The sequence below is a fragment of the Neolamprologus multifasciatus genome, chromosome 4 (genome assembly GCF_963576455.1).
Source record: "Neolamprologus multifasciatus chromosome 4, fNeoMul1.2, whole genome shotgun sequence".
NCBI classification, from domain to species: domain Eukaryota; kingdom Metazoa; phylum Chordata; class Actinopteri; order Cichliformes; family Cichlidae; genus Neolamprologus; species Neolamprologus multifasciatus.
Genome location: NC_140442.1, coordinates 21,866,405 through 21,883,225, shown reverse-complemented (window position 1 = coordinate 21,883,225; position 16,821 = coordinate 21,866,405). Strand labels below are relative to the sequence as shown.

The following is a 16,821-nucleotide window of genomic DNA, read 5'->3' as shown; positions in this document are numbered from 1 at the left end:
AACTGTTGATTCTCTTACTTTTGAATTATTATTAGTTGCTTACCCTCAAACTTTATGAAAAACATTTCAGAAATTTTACCTTTTTTGCTGCTTAGCAAAACATTCTGCTTTTTCAAAACAAAAACATCAAGACATACCTAATAAGTTATGGAACTTTTTCACTCTAATGTTACACTAGATATTTCGAACTCACTGCATAAACAAAAGCACTTCTCAGGTTGACACCATGACAATTTTAGCCATTGTGGATACTTAGTTGTGTCATGCCACATTTGTTTTTAGAAATTACCTTGTCAAACCACTGCCCATGTGGTTCCCCCTCCCTGCTGAGATTCCATTCTCCTTGCTCATTCCCCAAGCCTTCCTGTCCCATCAAGCTGCGGGGGTCCAGCAGCTCCCCTTCACCATACATGGACCACTTATTTAAGTTTTGGACTGTCCCATGAGGTAAAACCCTCTCTGCCCCCCACACATCTTCATCTTGTTGGGCTTCAACTCCAGCGTTCTGTGCCCAGTGCTGTCTAGGGCCAGATCCTTGGACCTGGGGTGATACTACTGCATATGAGGAGGGTAGGCGAAAGGAGGCCCCCCGAAGGTGAGGGTTCTGCAAAGCACCAGATAGGTTGAGTGATCGAGGTTCTGGTGTTTTGGGGGCACCGAGTCGTGTCATGATATTGCCATCAGGGAGGCGGTATTTTGCCCCACGAAGGTTTGGGTTTTTTGATAAGGCATTAGATAGGTCAAGCGCTTTGGGTGCTGAAGCCGGCTGAGGGCGGGTCATGAGAGTTCCGTCTGGCAAACGGTAAGTGGCAGATCGGAGGTTCTGGTTGCGAAGAGCATTGGAAAGGTCAAGTGAGCGCGGTTGAGAGGCATCAGTAGATCCAGGCTGCTTAAATAATGATGTGTTTGGAAGCCTATAAGAGGCACCACGGATGTTGGTTTTTAACAATGCACCAGAAAGGACAGGGCCGGAAGAAGCAGAGGAAGAAGGTTGAGCTTGGTTCCGTGAGAACAACGAAGATCCTTCTGGGAGCTGAAACTTTGCCTTACGCAAGTTAGCATTCATCAGGGCGCTAGAAAGTCCAGGGGAGGCTACTGAGCTCTCTGCACTCTGCGTCTGCTCTCCTGGACGTGTGAGAAATGAACTGTCTGGTAATCGATAAGAGGCGTTACGAACATTAGCATTGAGAAGAGCAGAAGAGAGTGTAGAAGAGGAAAGGGAGGGTGCAGATGTGGACTCTGTCCTAGTAACAAGTGTACCATCAGGTAAACGATATGTGGCTTGTCGCAAATTGGGATTGAGCAAAGCAGAGGACAGCATAGGGGAAGACAGTGGAGATGGACCTGAGACATGTTCAGCAGGTTCATTTCTTGTGACAAAAGAGCCATCGGGTAGTCTATAGGTCGCCTGATGTAGCCTTTGGTTCTGTAAGGCATTAGAGAGCATCCCACTGCTACTACCTACACTATTGATGTTAACTGGAGTCTCAACAGGGCCCCGGGACATTGTCAAAGTACCACCTGGAAGCTTGAACATGGATCCCTGGATGTGTGAAGTTCGCAATCCACCTGAGAGAAGTGGGGAGCTACCTCTGACACCTCCTTGTTGTTGTGGGGAAGGTGGAGGAGCAGGTGAGCCTGGCAATGTGGGGGAGGGTTGTCGCTGAAATGGTGAAGCAAAAGAAGCATTACGTAGCTGAGAGGTCAGCATAGCAGGGGACAACTGTGGGGAGGAAAGGACAGAAGGGGCAAGAGGGACTGCTGCTTCAGGTGGCGTGAGAACTGTTGTATAGAGGTTGGCATTGCGTTGCAGAGGAAATGAGTAGGAGGCACTCCGTAGGCGTGAGTTCTGCATTAAAGCATTGGATAGACCAGCAGTGGGATACTGGGGCATCATCTGGCTCTCCTGTACATTAGCTGATATCTCCTCCTGTCCACCAGGCATGCCAGGTAATGGGCTCCTCTGAAAAGCTGTGGTGTTGCTAACATTGTGCAGGTAAGGGTTCTGGAGTGTGCGTCCAAGATTAGGTGATGAGGGTGTAAGTTGAGGGAGGCTCTGAGGGTAAATCTCATGCTGTGTTTGTGGGGAGCTGGACCTTTGTAAAGGTGAAGTGTGAGCTATAGTGGAGTAAGGGAGAGGAGAGGTAGGAAAGGGTGAGCCTACAATTTGACGGTTTGGTAAAGCATTTGTAAGCATTGGAGATGGGTCTGGCTCCATCAATGTATAGTCATACTGAGTGATATTCTGTGATGGTGGAAAAGTACCAAGAGAAATATTAGCATTAGGAACAGGAGGCTGAAAAGATGCTGGTCCGAAACCATGGGGACTCATTGCCCTGTGAGGCAAAGGGGATGGTGGATGAGACAAATGGTGCATGGGAGATGCAGAACGGGACAGCATTGGAGATTGTTGCTGCAAGGGCTGTGGAGATGAAGGTGTACTCTGAAGCCGGCGCACTGATGGCTGGGAAGAAAGAGGGCCACTCTGTTTCAATGATTGCTGTGGAGGGGCAGGGGGACCTGGAGGAGGTGCTCTGAATGACTGCCTAGACTGAAGAGAGGGCTGGTTTCTGGGCATTCGGACTAATGGCTGCCCTCTACCCACAGGTCTGTGGAATCCTCGTTGGGGGGTACCAATTCGCTTGGACTCCCTTAACCCTGTAGGCCGGGAGCCTGCCCTGGCTAACATGGGTGTTCCAGCTATATCCTCTATCTGACCTGAAAGAGGAGCGGGACCACTATGGATGGAGGACCTAAATGGGGCAACATGCTGAGTAACAGGGGCCCCGTGTCGACTGTGTCTCTGTAAGTAGGGGTTGGCTGGAGACGGTTTCACAGCCCCCATGGGCACATGGCTTCGAACCCCTGCACCACCTCTCATTCTGCGAGTAGAGGAGCGGGTGGGGAGGGGTCTACTGCTGACGCGCGACGGTGATGGAGAAGGAGGGCGATGGGGAGAGGTGGGGCGGAAGGATCGCGGAGGCGACTCAGCTCTTTCAGGTTGAGTCGGGCTCCTTCTTTGTGTATGTGGCTGGAGTGGAGAGGGGGAACGCCTCATCTTAGATGTCTTTTTTCTTCCTCTGAACAATTGCGGTCTGGTAGAAGGCAAATGGACTGCATCTGGTGGAGGTTGCTGTCTAAAGGAGAGTCTTGGGGAAGGTGGTGGGCTTGCTCTCTTCCTTAACGATCCCCGGGGAGAAGCTAGCGGGCTGGAAATTGGGGATTGGGGTCGGACAGATGAAGGAGCTCGACGCAACCGAATATCTCCCCTCTCTTTAGTCATTGAAGGCTGAGTTCTTACTGACATACCTCTCCTATGTTGTAGTGGAGAAGAAGGTGGTGGGCTGTGTGGTCTGCGCCTGTTAACTGGGGATGTTGGCCTTTGACCTGGCACTGGGGCCCGCTGACTGAGCACCCGCCTATGTGAGTGAGGAGAGAGGTGTAGGTCAGACTGGATGCCTGTTTGGAAGTCCATGTGATGTGGTGAAAGGCGAGATGAAGGAGGCGCCATTGCCCTAGTTGATCCCAGCCTCAGTGATAGCTGTGGGGATGGAAGGGGACTCATTCGGCGCACTGGCCTAGGTGAGGCAACAGGTGAATGTAGCTGTGAATGCATCATTGGCTGCACTGGTGGGCCCAGTGGTGTCATTTGGACCATCTGGAATGTCTGTGGGTCTTGTGTAAGGGGATCTTGATAGACTTGTGACGAGAACTGAGGTGGCAGGGGAGATGGGGTCAGGTGACTAGGAGAAACAGGGAAAGGAGGGTACGTGTGCTGAGGGAAAGGAATGTGTTCTTGTTGAATGCTTGCGGCTGTAAGAAAGGGGGCGCGTCCGGCAAGAATGGAAGTGTGTTGTTGGTTCATGACAGTAGGGTAATTTGGCTGTGTAGGATGATATGAGTGGATGGGTTGCTCATATTGTATATCTGACATAATCTCCTGATTGTTGAGGGCCAGAACTGGGGAGGGAGGAGGAACCATAGGAGATGGGGGACGAGAATGAAGAGGAGGTGGTGGCAATGTTTCCACCTCTAGTCTGTCTTTGCCAAATAACCTAACCTGGGGCCTGGGAAACCTGAACTGCTGTGTAGGAACTGGCTCAGGTAGAGGATAAGACAGCTGTTCTTGTCCATATAGCTGCCCAATCTCAACTGGAATCAGCCCAGAATCCATATGGAAAGGTTGCTGATAATGATTATAAGTAGGAGCAGGCTGTGGATATCCCAGCATTGGGTCATTATATAGACCGGAAACAAAACCATTTCCACCGTTCATCAGTCCATAAGAGTCTGAAAGGCCAAAGGCAGATCCCACATTGTGGTCAAAGTATTCTTCATATGGCCAAGGGTCATATGGGTCAGAGAAACCATTTATGGCATCACCATAATAGCCATATGGTTCTGACTCTATTGCATATAGCATTCCATCCTCACCATAGTAATACTCCACCCCTTCATCACCATAGTAATCGTCATACTCATCCTCATAGTAGCCATAAGGGTAATCATAGTAATCCATTTCATCATCATAGTAAAGCTCGTCATCGTAATAAAAGTTGCCTTCCTCATCATAGTAACCATATTCATCTTCCCACTCATCATCATCATAGTAATCCATTTCCTCTCCAAAAGGGTCATATGGGTCATAGGCAATTGGTTGTCTACCAAAGCCTCTAGGCCTCCACCTGTCATGGTAATCATCCTCATATCCATACTCATTATCATCATACTCATATTCTCCATTGTAATAATGTGTCTGTCTCCCTCTAGTGTCCCTGTTAGCAAATGACAAGCGCTTTCGGCCTCGTCCTCCAGCCCTTGCACCAAATTGACCATGGCCCTTTGAAGTCAGGAACCTCCCTGTCAACCAGTTTGTTGCTGCAGCTAACCTCCCTAACATCGAACTTTTAGCCTTAAAGCCTGGTGTGGTTTTCTTTTTGCCAAACATGCCTTTGAACTTCCCTCCTAGTCCCTTTGCCTCTTTTGCCATGTTTCCTTTACCCCCTAAACTGGATAGATTTATTGTCTTTTTAGGTGGTGTGGTTTCTTTTGCATTGTTGTCTTTTTTATTAAGCAAGCTGAAGCCAGACAAGCCTGGCTTTTTGTCAGCAGACTTTGCCCCAAAACCAGCAAAAAGCTTGCTGGTGCCTAGAAGTGGTTTACTACCAGCAGCTGGTTTCTTTTTTTTGGAGAGTCGTAGGAAAAGACGGGATGTGCTTTTAAGGTTTCTCTTTGGTTTTGCCTTCTCTGGCTGCTGTTGTTTAGAGGGAAAACTGAAAGGGGATGCCTTTCCTGTAAGGCCTGTTATGGCTTTGGAAGCTCCTTTCAGGTGAGATTTCACATCGGGTGTCTTCTGTACTTTTGCTGCTCCTAAGGTCTTCTTCTGCCCCTCTGTAGCAAATCCCATCATGGCCTTAGACGCTCCTTTAATGTGTACATCACTCATCTTTTTCAGGTTTACTGCACCCATTCCTTTTTTGATTTGTGGCTTTCCATCATCACTCTCATCATCTGATGGAGGAGGCTGTTTAGAAGGAGGCTTAAAACCCTTTACAGCCATGGCCTTGGATGCACCTTTAAGAGCTGCTTTCCCTTTCCCTTTATCTGGCTTCTTGGTCACTACTTCTTCCTCACTGTCACCACTTTCTTCTTCCTCAGTCTTCATCTCCTCTTCTTCTTCCTCCGACCCCTCCTCCGACTCACTGACAGGTTTCTTTCCTTTTCCCTTCTTTCCATCATCCTTTCCTTTCCCCTTAGCTGGGGACTCCTCCACCTTCTTCCCCCCTTTCTTGTCATCTTTTCCTCCTTTTTTATCATCCTTCCCTCCCTTCTTTGGTTCCTCTGACTTGCCTTTCTTGGCAGCTGATTTTGGGTCACCTTTTTTGGGTGGCATGATGAATTCTGAGTCAAATCATTTCAAAGAAGGTCAGGAAGTTCCCAAAAGCATGCTGGACAGGGCAGCATTAATGTAAATGTTGATATGCAGCATTGAGAAGAGCAGTTTAAACAGAAGCGACATCTTCTCATCCCCAGTTGCTTTCATGTCTTCTCTCCTTTTTCCTCTATCCAATCTGTCAGTGTGACACCACAAACACACACTGCAGGATACTCTGTCTCGAGTCAGTTGTTCTATAATGCACACCAAGATAAACACAAACCACAGTCCTTCAAAAGACGATCTAGTAACGGAGTCAGAATCTCAGCCATCAGTGCTCGCTCGCATTACAATACGTCCTCAATCCTTGGCAAAACAGCTGTTTTCTAAACACAAAAAGAGAAACAAACCTCCTTTCCAGGAGTATTGCAAAAAACAAAACAAAACCCAAACTGCAGATGCTTACTGATTTTCAAATATCACATATGGAAAAAAAATCTTGCTGATTGTTTCCAAGTTTTACCCACTTACTGAGTTTTTCCACTTAACATCTAAAATAAGAAAAGAATCCATCATGGCAAGGCAAGCTCCTGGTCCCGATGGTCTGTATGGGTTTGTAAGTAATTTCCCAGGTTCACACGACAGATAAAAGACCCTGCTATCCCACTGACAGACTCTGTGTAGTCCTTTGTGTGTCTCCCATTGTCAGTTCGTCCTGTGAGTCCAGCAGTGAATCCTCATCTTGGCCACCGCACCAACTTTAGCGCAATGCTCCCCCCAACAAGGAGAGCCGATGCAAGTGCGTCAGAGTGAGTCTCCGTGTCCAGGGATGTCCTCTTCTTTGTCTCAGAATGAGCGTGCACAAGTGTTGCGTTTGCGGTTGTATCCACCCACAACCGCGTCAGCTTGCCTTTGTGACCTCCTGCAACCTTCTCCATCTCTCTCTGGTTACTGAAACTTCCACAGCCCAGTTCACCTCAACACGAGGCCTCTTCCGCATCTCAATCCAGTTGCATGACATAGGAGCATATATAGAAATATATAAATATATTTTATGTCTGTGCGTGCATGTCCATCAGAATATGAGTCTCCCCAGTTACAATTGCAAAGGGGAACCATAATGTCCCAGCTATACTGGCTTGGGGTAACACTATCTGCTGCCTCACTTCTGTATGAATAATGCAAGCTGGCTGAGCTGTTGCTAAACTGTGTCTGAGAGGCAAAGCTTCAAATAGCCTAACCACACACATACACGCACACAGACACACACACAAGAAGCAGCATGGACCACAGCTGAGAGTGATGCCTTCTATTAGGTTCCTACAGTGCATATGCACAATACATTTTATGGAAAAAGACACCATTCAGGGATCTAAAATGTCAACTAAAAAAAGCAAGTAAGGATTTAGGAAAGATTTAAGAAAATCAAGTCGCTTTGCTTCTAATTGATATTGCCCAGATCTTTTAAAAACTCAGTCTGCTTCGTAACCATAAAATGGCTATTATGCATCTTTCTAAATATTAATGATGGCTGCTATGAGGCAAACTAAAGAACAGCCAAAAAACAGAAACCTTTTTATTATTTTTCCCCTCATTATTGTGGCATGCTGGCATATTTAGACTGGTAAAAGCACAAACACATACATACATGTATGGGCTGTCAGTAGATGCGCAATGGGAAGTGCAAAAGACTGAGAGAATTACAGAAGTGTCTGTCGTGGATTCATTGATGATGGGCTGATATTCCAGGAGGTCATCTCAGTGGCAGATATGAATGTTTAATGACTGCCCTGTGTTCTTTCTACGCAGCATGGATAAAACATTCAGCAAGTGCTCCTCTAAATATATCACAAAGGGTCAACCCCGCCCAGGCCCGCTGCCCAACCAATATATTATACATACTGCTGTCAGGGGTTAACAGCCAGACATCATACAGCAGATGGAAAGTAATGGTTTAATACTGGCATTTACAACCATTCATCTACAAGGAAAGTTACAATGAACAAAATAAGGATTGTGGTTATTAATGCCAACCACAGTTAACCGGTTGACCTCTAACTTTTCTAACCACTGAATTGGAATGACTAATAGTCTTGACCTGAGAGTACATCCAAGCAGAAATGGGTATCACATTTCCTCGAAGGCAGTGACCATAGCACACTCTAAACTGTCTGCAGCCTGTGCAGCAATAACAACAGCAGTTGTCGGTATCATCTAACTGCCGGTAGAGATAAGAGGGTGAAGACAGGACAGAGAACAGGCTCAGAGGAAAGTTCAAAAGTTCCTTCCATGTGAACACTGTTGGTCACCAGGCAGGTAACAAGACACACAAAATGCTCTATTTGATATGTGTGATATGCATCTGCTGTCTGACTGATGTGGTCTGCTGACTGAGTGAATGTGCAATGAACAGAGCACAAGTGACAGAAATGACTGAGGTGGAAAAAGAGGGGAGGTAGAAGGCATGTAAGAGACAGAATCTGTAATAGTGTGTAAACTGCGGATTACTCCAAATAAACTATGGATTACTATGTGGTGATAGGTGTCCCTCAGAGAAAACTGTTATTGAGAAGAAGTGAAAACGAGGAGCGGCAGGAAAGGAAGATAGAGAGTGAACGAGAGATGACGGGCAAGTCTTTTCATCCGCGTGCCAACCACTGACAACAGGCTTTCAGTGAACCCACTCACTGATACAAGACTAATAAAGGAGATCACCTGAGCAGAGCATAGCCAACAAGCTCATTCAGTGAGTGGGGGCACATACACACACACACACACACACACACGCACACACACACACGCACATGTAGGTTATGTCTCATAATGAAGATTGCATGATCAGTGAATGCAGGATGTGAATCATACAGAGAGGTTAGAGATTGACAGCTACCGTATACACATTAATTTGGGAATTGAAAGCATGCCCCACACTAAAACACACACACACACACACACACACACACACACACACACACACACACACACACACACACACACAGTAGTGTTATAGGGGCAATTTATTTGCAGGAAAAGCAGCAGTGTTTATTATGATTGCATTTGCCCTCTTCCTGGAATTAGTTAATTGCTACATGCATCTACACCTCAGGGGTTTCAACCAACTGGACAGCACTGGAAACAGTGAAGAAGGGTATATGTTTTTGGACTTTTAAATGTATTTGAATAAACTTTTCCTGTTGATAAAGACTTCCCCGATGGCCATTCATATTATCAGTCACATTCATACAGCACTTTATTGTATGCACTTAAGAGCTTTATTTACCTTGCACTCACAACTATGGCATATTTAGCATCACTACCTGAGTACATGGAGGAGAGCATGCACACTAATAGGCCCAGAGACCAAGACATGTGAACCCTGAACCTTTATGCACATCATGTCATTTTCACAATAACAATGTTAATTATCTTAGCATCTTGGCTTAGCATGTTAGCATGTTAACACTTACCACATAGCACTAAACACAAAGTTTAGATGACATCATTAGTTTTGCTCACAAGCCATAAATATAATATAAACAGACCAAAGTAACGGATCTACAATTGACCTTTAAACAAACACAATGCTGGAGATGATCACACAACCTGCTATACGGTCAAAGTGACAGAATAATACTCCACAGTGACATATTTGCTTATGAAACATGGGTGTAAAACATAAAGAGGAAAATGACTAACAGAAAGAAACACAGAGTTAAGGAGGGAGCGTGTCTTTCAGACTGAAGGAAAGACAGGAGGATGAGGAGGCTGGATTCAGGTTTCCTGTAAGCCTTTAAGCCCCATTCAGGTCTTAACCTGCGCTGTCAGACTTGACAATGCAGGAAATGCCAGCAGCTAGTAACTCACTGAAGACTTGTCTCAGAGGATCAGACATCATTTCTTGGTTTGACTGCTTGAACAGACTCACTAAAGATAAGACACACACTTTGACTTGTTTAATGTTACTGGATATAATTGTTCTGGCTATTCACTTATGTACCCTGCCTATCGCTCTGTAAAAAACTGAGCTTTTACCACAAAGTGGTAAAGAAAATAAATGCATAATAAAATATGTACAAGTCCAGACTTTACACAAACATTTAGAAAATTGGTCAGAATTTTCACAAAAAGAATAGACCTCGAGAAAAGAGATAATACTCCACAGCTTTGTAAATATTTTTGATGAAGTAATACTGACAAACTTCCTGCAGTACATGCACGGATGTAGTTTTGAAGATTGTCAAAGGAGCTTGCAAAGAAAAGCGCCTGGACTTCTTTAAGTTACTTGAAGACGTTTCACCTCTCATCCGAGAAGCTTCTTCAGTTCTAAGGTCAAATGGTGGAGAGTCCCAGATTTAAACCTAGTGGGAGTATCCCCCCCACAGAGAGACAAAAGGACCCCGTGATGATCCTCTAATCACCTGAGCCAAGGTGTGAAACTGGGTGTGGGTCCCAATCAGCCAGAGTTTCGGGTGAGCTCATTGTGAAACCTGGCCCCACCTCATCATGCGAATTCCTGAGGTCAGATGGCCCAGGATGTGAGTGGGCGTTAAGGCGTCTGGGGAGGGAACTCATAACTGGATTATAGATGGCAGAGAGTTGGTGTCGTAAACCACCGCCTCTGTTCAAAGATGGTCGCTCACAGTGGACATACTGTAGATGGCTTCTTTCACTCCTCTTTCAAACCATATGTCCTCTCTGTCCAAAACGTGAACATTGGCATCCTCGAAAGAGTGTCCTTTGCAGATGCAGATGCAGATGGACTGCTGAGTCCAGATGCCTTAACGCCCACTCACATCCTGGGCCATCTAACCTCAGGAATTCGCATGATAAGGTGGGGCCAGGTTTCACAATGAGCTCACCCGAAACTCTGGCTGATTGGGACCCACACCCAGTTTCACACCTTGGCTCAGGCGATTAGAGGATCATCACGGGGTCCTTTTGTCCCTCTGTGGGGGGATACTCCCACTAGGTTTAAATCTGGGACTCATTTGACCTTAGAACTGAAGAAGCTTCTCGGATGAGAGGTGAAACATCTTCAAGTAACTTAAAGAAGTCCAGACGCTTTTCTTTGCAAGCTCCTTTGACTACGATGACCTGGATGACTGAGAACCTTCACAGACAGTTTTGAAGATTGCACATACTAATTATAACCCCCAAATCTCATGTTCAATAAGCCTAGAAGTCTAGAATTAAAGTTTGGGCCAATCCTAGGTCTTCAGTGTAAAACCAGCCAACTATGTTTTATATTTCTACATTCTACAGAGAATGAAACAATCACAAACATTGCGGTACAGACGCAGGGCCCAGGGGCTGTTGGCTAAACCCAATAGCTGTATTCCAAAACTGGGACTTTCGTATGAAGCCTCAGTGTGTGAGGCTTATATTAAATATAAGATGTAATTCTGTACTTGTGATTGATCCCTATGACCAGAATCAAGAGAAGTCATTAGTTTCTCAATAACAATAACTTTATCCTTGCAAACAACTAAAGTGAACCTTTGCATGTCAAAAACTGATAAAGGTTATGCAGGCTGAGAATATTCTGCTTTGATGTGAGGTTTTTTTAAAGCATTTATAATGTTATCTTTAAAAGAACTGAGCGTGAGGATGCTTTCTTTTCAGATAATAATTATATTATGTGGGCGATTATCCATGACCATGGAAAATTGACCAATTATAGCCTCCTAAGATCCAAGGAAAAAGGATCTTCCCATTGAACTTTTTGATTTCCTGCCTCTTTGGAGCTAAAAGAGGCCACCCAAACACATGAGATGTCAGTGGAAAGCTCAGGATGTCCTCTATTTAGTACATCAGGATCAGTATGGTAGCTCAAATAAGTCAAAATATATAGACCAAAAACACATGTCCATTACAGAGGACATGAATGAATAGACTGGTTCTTATATATACCATTTTGTCATCAGACCACACGAAGCAGAATGCCTGTGCGCTCTCTGACCTTATTTTCAAAAACATTCCTCATAAAGATACTTGCAATGACCCATCAGCTCATTCAAACAGCAACACTGACGTAGGTGCCCTTGATTCCTTTTAATGGTTTTAATTTCGTCATTGCAACACTATTGTTTTATTGAAATTTGTCTATTGAGGAGCCGAAAGACAGTTAAAAACTTGTTAAAAAAAACTAAAAAGGTCTTTAGTTCCTCCTACAGAAGGCATCAGCAGATCCAGATTTGCATGAGGACACACAAACACAAACTCACAGTGTTAAATCAACACGAGCCACTGTTACAGTATTGTAACTCCTCCAGTACTGTCACAAAGAGATCTGACACTTTGTGCTACAAATTTTACTTTAAAACTGTAACTGTGAAAATAACATCTTTTTTAACAACTGTTAGGTTCCTCACTGGGACTTCTCTTTAACAAGTTTTCCACAAAGTTGTAAAAGTTTAACCGACTAAAGATATACAAGTGCAAATATTTGTTAGTTGGAACACAAAAGCTAAAAATAATTCATTATACAGCGATTTGTGCCATGCCAAATTTAAAAACACAGTTTAAAAGCCTTAAATTGCATCTGCTATTTCACCGATCTCCCTTTTTCTTTTCCCACAGAAAGCAGCAGCACGAGTGGATAAAACATCTCATGTCAGTGAAGTTGATGGCCCTTCTTTACTTGCTTACTTTAAGCACAATAAGCCCCTGGCTTTTAAGTAGCTTACCTCATCTGTTAATCTGAGTGACTGCGACTGATATTCAGATCATCTGTTTGCTACGAAAATCCATCAATTTATGAATCAACCCACCCACCGTCTGGAATAAAACCACTAAACTCGCCAACTCCTCTGTGCATGGACCGACTCCTCTTCTGGACATTTATATAGTGGCCACACACACGCACAGACACACAAAGTCCACCTCACTTCTCTGAAATGAAATGAGCAGATCGAATGGTAAACATAACTTCTGATGCTTTAGTATCCACCTGTACATCTACAGAACAAAGGCACAACAGGGAGCAGAGAGAGAACAGCGGTGATTCAGACATATGCTTTTTTTTTGCTATCCCACGCATCATTAGCGCAGCGATTGGGTTTCTCGGTAAACACGCTGCACTTACAAATGTCTACGTGCAGCATTACCCCGCTTCCTGTCCCAATAAAGTGTTTAAGCAAACAACCGGGCAGATCCTTTGTGCATTAATGGCAGGACTGGCACACAAGCATCCTCTCCTTACCACACTCACACACACATATCACGCTATCATCATTGCCAAAGCGTGTCTCAACGTCAGAGCCCAAAGAGTTATAAATCCTTTGTTATAAATCCTGAGCGGTGACAATAGCTGTGAGACATTTGTGTGTTTGTGTGTGCGTTTCTCTGTTGGGGTGCCTTTTCAGAAGTCGTCTCTCTCTCTTTCAAACACATACACAGACATAAATCACAAGATTGTAGCTCTGATCATATATATATATATATATATATATATATATATACATATATATATATATATATAGATAGATAGATACATTCTGCAGATGCCAGAATAATAGAGTGCGATAGGATGCCTATGATAACAATAGCATCACAACAAAGCCTCACAGACCTGAGAATATCTTTCACATCAGATGATATCTGCAGAAGTAACGAGACTAATGATAAAATGACAAATTCTATGAACTCTATTTACAGGAAAATTATATTTTTGGGACAAAATATCAACATTGCATTGTTTCCTTCCACGTTTGGATTCTTGTTTTGAAGTTCAGCAGGTCATCTTAAACTGACTAGATATTTGCATCATCTGATTCACAGATGTACCTAATAAAGTGACCAATGGCTATAATTCTAACACAACAGTTCCTGCTTTCCATTTTCTTCTTTACTTAAATGTTTTTTTAAACAGGAAACGCGACAGTTATGTGAAAACTGCATTCACTTGGTTACTTTTTAGGTTTTGTTGAAATATTTCATGACTTTGTGAGCATTTCAAATTAAAATAACATTTAAAACGGGCCAAAAGGAATCAGATTTGCGAGGGAAATTACTAAGTGTGTTTAACTGTTAATGATTCAATCTGTGCTTTTAACAAAACAGAAACTGGGCTTGCGTGGGAGAAGAGAGAATACAATGCTGGATTAGTTTCTCTGTACCGGGCCTGCTTCTTTATGGATGTCACTGATGCTTTAGACAGAGAAACAACTGGACCACTTATTACTGGCCTTAAAAGGCATTTAAGTCACACAAAGGCAAATGTCTGTTAGCAGTCTGCCATTCTTTACCTTACAAAAGTACACACGATCAATGCAAACAATGTCTATAGAAACTAACATCCACAGATATTACTGCAGAGTGTTTTATATAACTTAGTGCAAAAGGTAAAACTCTATTCTTGTAGCAGCTGAGCAAACATTTTCTGACAACTGAAGTGTGTATATGAGTAGTTAAATATGTCTTGCTGTCTATAGAGACATGAAACTGCACAAATGTTTCTTTAACTAAGGATAAAAACATCCACAGCAATGAGACATTTGTATTTTGTAATCATATTCTTCTTAATCTTTCACAGCTAGAATATTTTTTCATTTTAAAAAGTATTTCAAAAAGGTGAACTTACATATTCTGTATCCATGAAAAGTCTCAATCCTTTTTTTCATGGTTATGCTGTGACAGAAACATGGGACAGGCTCCAAGTGGAAGAAAATGGCATAAGTCTCATGAAAACAAGAAATTCAATATCTCAAATCATTGGAGTATTTCTTAAGGTCAATGAAGGATCAAAATACAGAAATGTCCAACTTCTAAAAAGTTAATTTGGTTTGATCTCTTATGGTTGAACCAATTGGCTAAAACAATATAGACCTTTTCACAATGTTCATTTTTTTTATATCCGCCAGTATTGTCAGATAAATTCAACTGTTGTTCTCATTTGGCAACTTTTAAACATTTAGATTTCTTTGTAGGTGACATTTGGTCATCTTCTGTTTGTTAACTTTTCACTGCAGTAAACACTGTGATAACTGGACTCTTAACTCAAGTATGCAACTTCATGTAGTGAGCAAAATGAAGCACAAGAGGGCAGGAGAGACAACGTGATCCAGGCTCTCAGATCAACGCTTGAGTTCTGTATGTTGTTTTGTACGTTTGTAATTTTACACTTTTTGTCAAATGCGATTATTCACAGTGAGGTTTTGTCTGTAATTATTTTTCAAGGCACCCTAAAAAAATATTCATTAAAAAAAGCAAAGCTTGGTTCCACTAACTGCTATTCAACTTAGAGTCTCGTGAGACTTGCATGTCTGCTTACTATTTTTAATTACGTTTTCTCAGCCCATACAGTCAGGTATGTAGGTGTTTTGTAAAGTGACACATGTTTCTGTACTTTTGCCCCTGCACACCACCGCAATGGATTTTAAATCAAACAATCGTGATGTGACTGGAGTGTAGACTTTCAGCTTTAATTCAAAGGGGATAACATTATTGTTGGATTAACATTCATGAAGGCTCAAAATAATTTAAACCATCGACTAACGTGCAGCTTCATGGACAGACGAGACCTGTGGACGGTTAAAGACATTTCAAGTGCATTTAGCAGCTCTTCACTGGAATTTTTCAATGAGGCCCAGAGATCAATGCAAATGAAAGAGCCATCAGTGGGCTGAAATAGAAGAAAATAAACCTATTAGAGATAGATAGAAGAAGATTTAGGAGTGGCCAAATCAATAATGATGGGCTGAAGGACCAGATAAGACAGCTAAAGTGCACAATCACAGAGTTATTTTCATGTCAGGAAACACAATTTCACAGCATCTAACCAAGTCATTGTCAAAGTCTACAATCCACATCACCTGTTCAGTTCTGAAAAAAAAAACCATCTTTAGACAAATGAAACCACGTGTACCAGAACACTGGGAAGAGAGTATGGAAGATGACACAAACAGCTCCTGATCCAAACCATAATACATTATCTTTAAGTCATGGTGGAGGCAATATTATGGTGTGAATGCTAACTGAATCAAGTCAGTTTGGGTTTGTTTTTTTGAGTAATGTGACTGCTGATGTAAGTACCAGGAGGACTTGTCAAGTGTACAGAGTTATATTACTATTATTTTATCTGCTCAGATTCAGCCAAATGCTGCTAAACTGACTCCTCTTCACGGTGCAGCTGGATAATGACCCAAAGCAAACTACAAAAGCAACCCAAGAGTCTCTCAAAGACAAGGAAAAGAAATTAGATATTCTTCAAAGACCAAGTCAGTCACCCGATCTCAACCCAACAGAGCGTGCTTTTCAATTACCAAATACAAAACTGAATGCAGAACAACCTGCAAACAGGCAGCAACTGAAGGTGGCTATTTCAATTTATTTCCAGCTTCTGAAAATGGAGGAATTCCTAAATAGGCAATGCAACACTTTTGCTAAAATCCTTTGAATTAAAGTTGAAAGTTGGCACATCTTAAATGTTGGACTTCAAATCCACTATAATGGTGTTGAGATAAACATAGTCTACCTCATTTAAGGAGTTACAAATATCCATCCATCCATCCATCCATCTTCATCCGCTTTATCCGAGGCCGGGTCGCGGGGGCAGCAGCCTAAGCAAAGAGGCCCAGACCTCCCTCTCCCCAGCCACCTCCTCCAGCTTATCCGGGGGAACACCAAGGCGTTCCCAGGCCAACCGAGAGATATAATCTCTCCAGCGTGTCCTGGGTCTGCCCCGGGGCCTCCTCCCGGTGGGACATGCCTGGAACACCTCACCCAGGAGGCGCCCAGGGGGCATCCTTGTCAGATGCCCAAACCACCTCAGCTGGCTCCTTTCGATGTGGAGCAGCAGCGGCTCTACTCTGAGCCCCTCCCGGATGGCCGAACTTCTCACCCTATCTCTAAGGGAGAGGCCAGCCACCCTTCGGAGGAAGCTCATTTCTGCCGCTTGTATCCGCGATCTCGTTCTTTCGGTCACTACCCACAGCTCGTGGCCATAG

General features: G+C 43.6%; 1 protein-coding gene across 4 annotated transcripts in view; it reads right to left on the bottom strand.

The window, feature by feature from the left end:
* The window catches only part of myo15aa (myosin XVAa), a 56,853-nt gene that overhangs the window by 37,703 nt on the left and 2,329 nt on the right, over nucleotides 1-16,821 (bottom strand). Inside the window, exon 1 of one of the 4 annotated variants that reach the window (XM_085156262.1) lies at nucleotides 14,457-16,363. The exons of 1 other annotated variant lie outside the window; for it this stretch is intronic. In XM_085156262.1, the coding sequence (XP_085012388.1) occupies nucleotides 14,457-14,471 (15 nt within the window). In that variant the 5' untranslated portion in view covers nucleotides 14,472-16,363. Of the gene's footprint in view, nucleotides 1-289; nucleotides 13,287-14,456; nucleotides 16,364-16,821 lie in introns of those variants that run through there. 2 more of the 4 variants (XM_085156259.1, XM_085156263.1) reach the window with 2 other exon arrangements.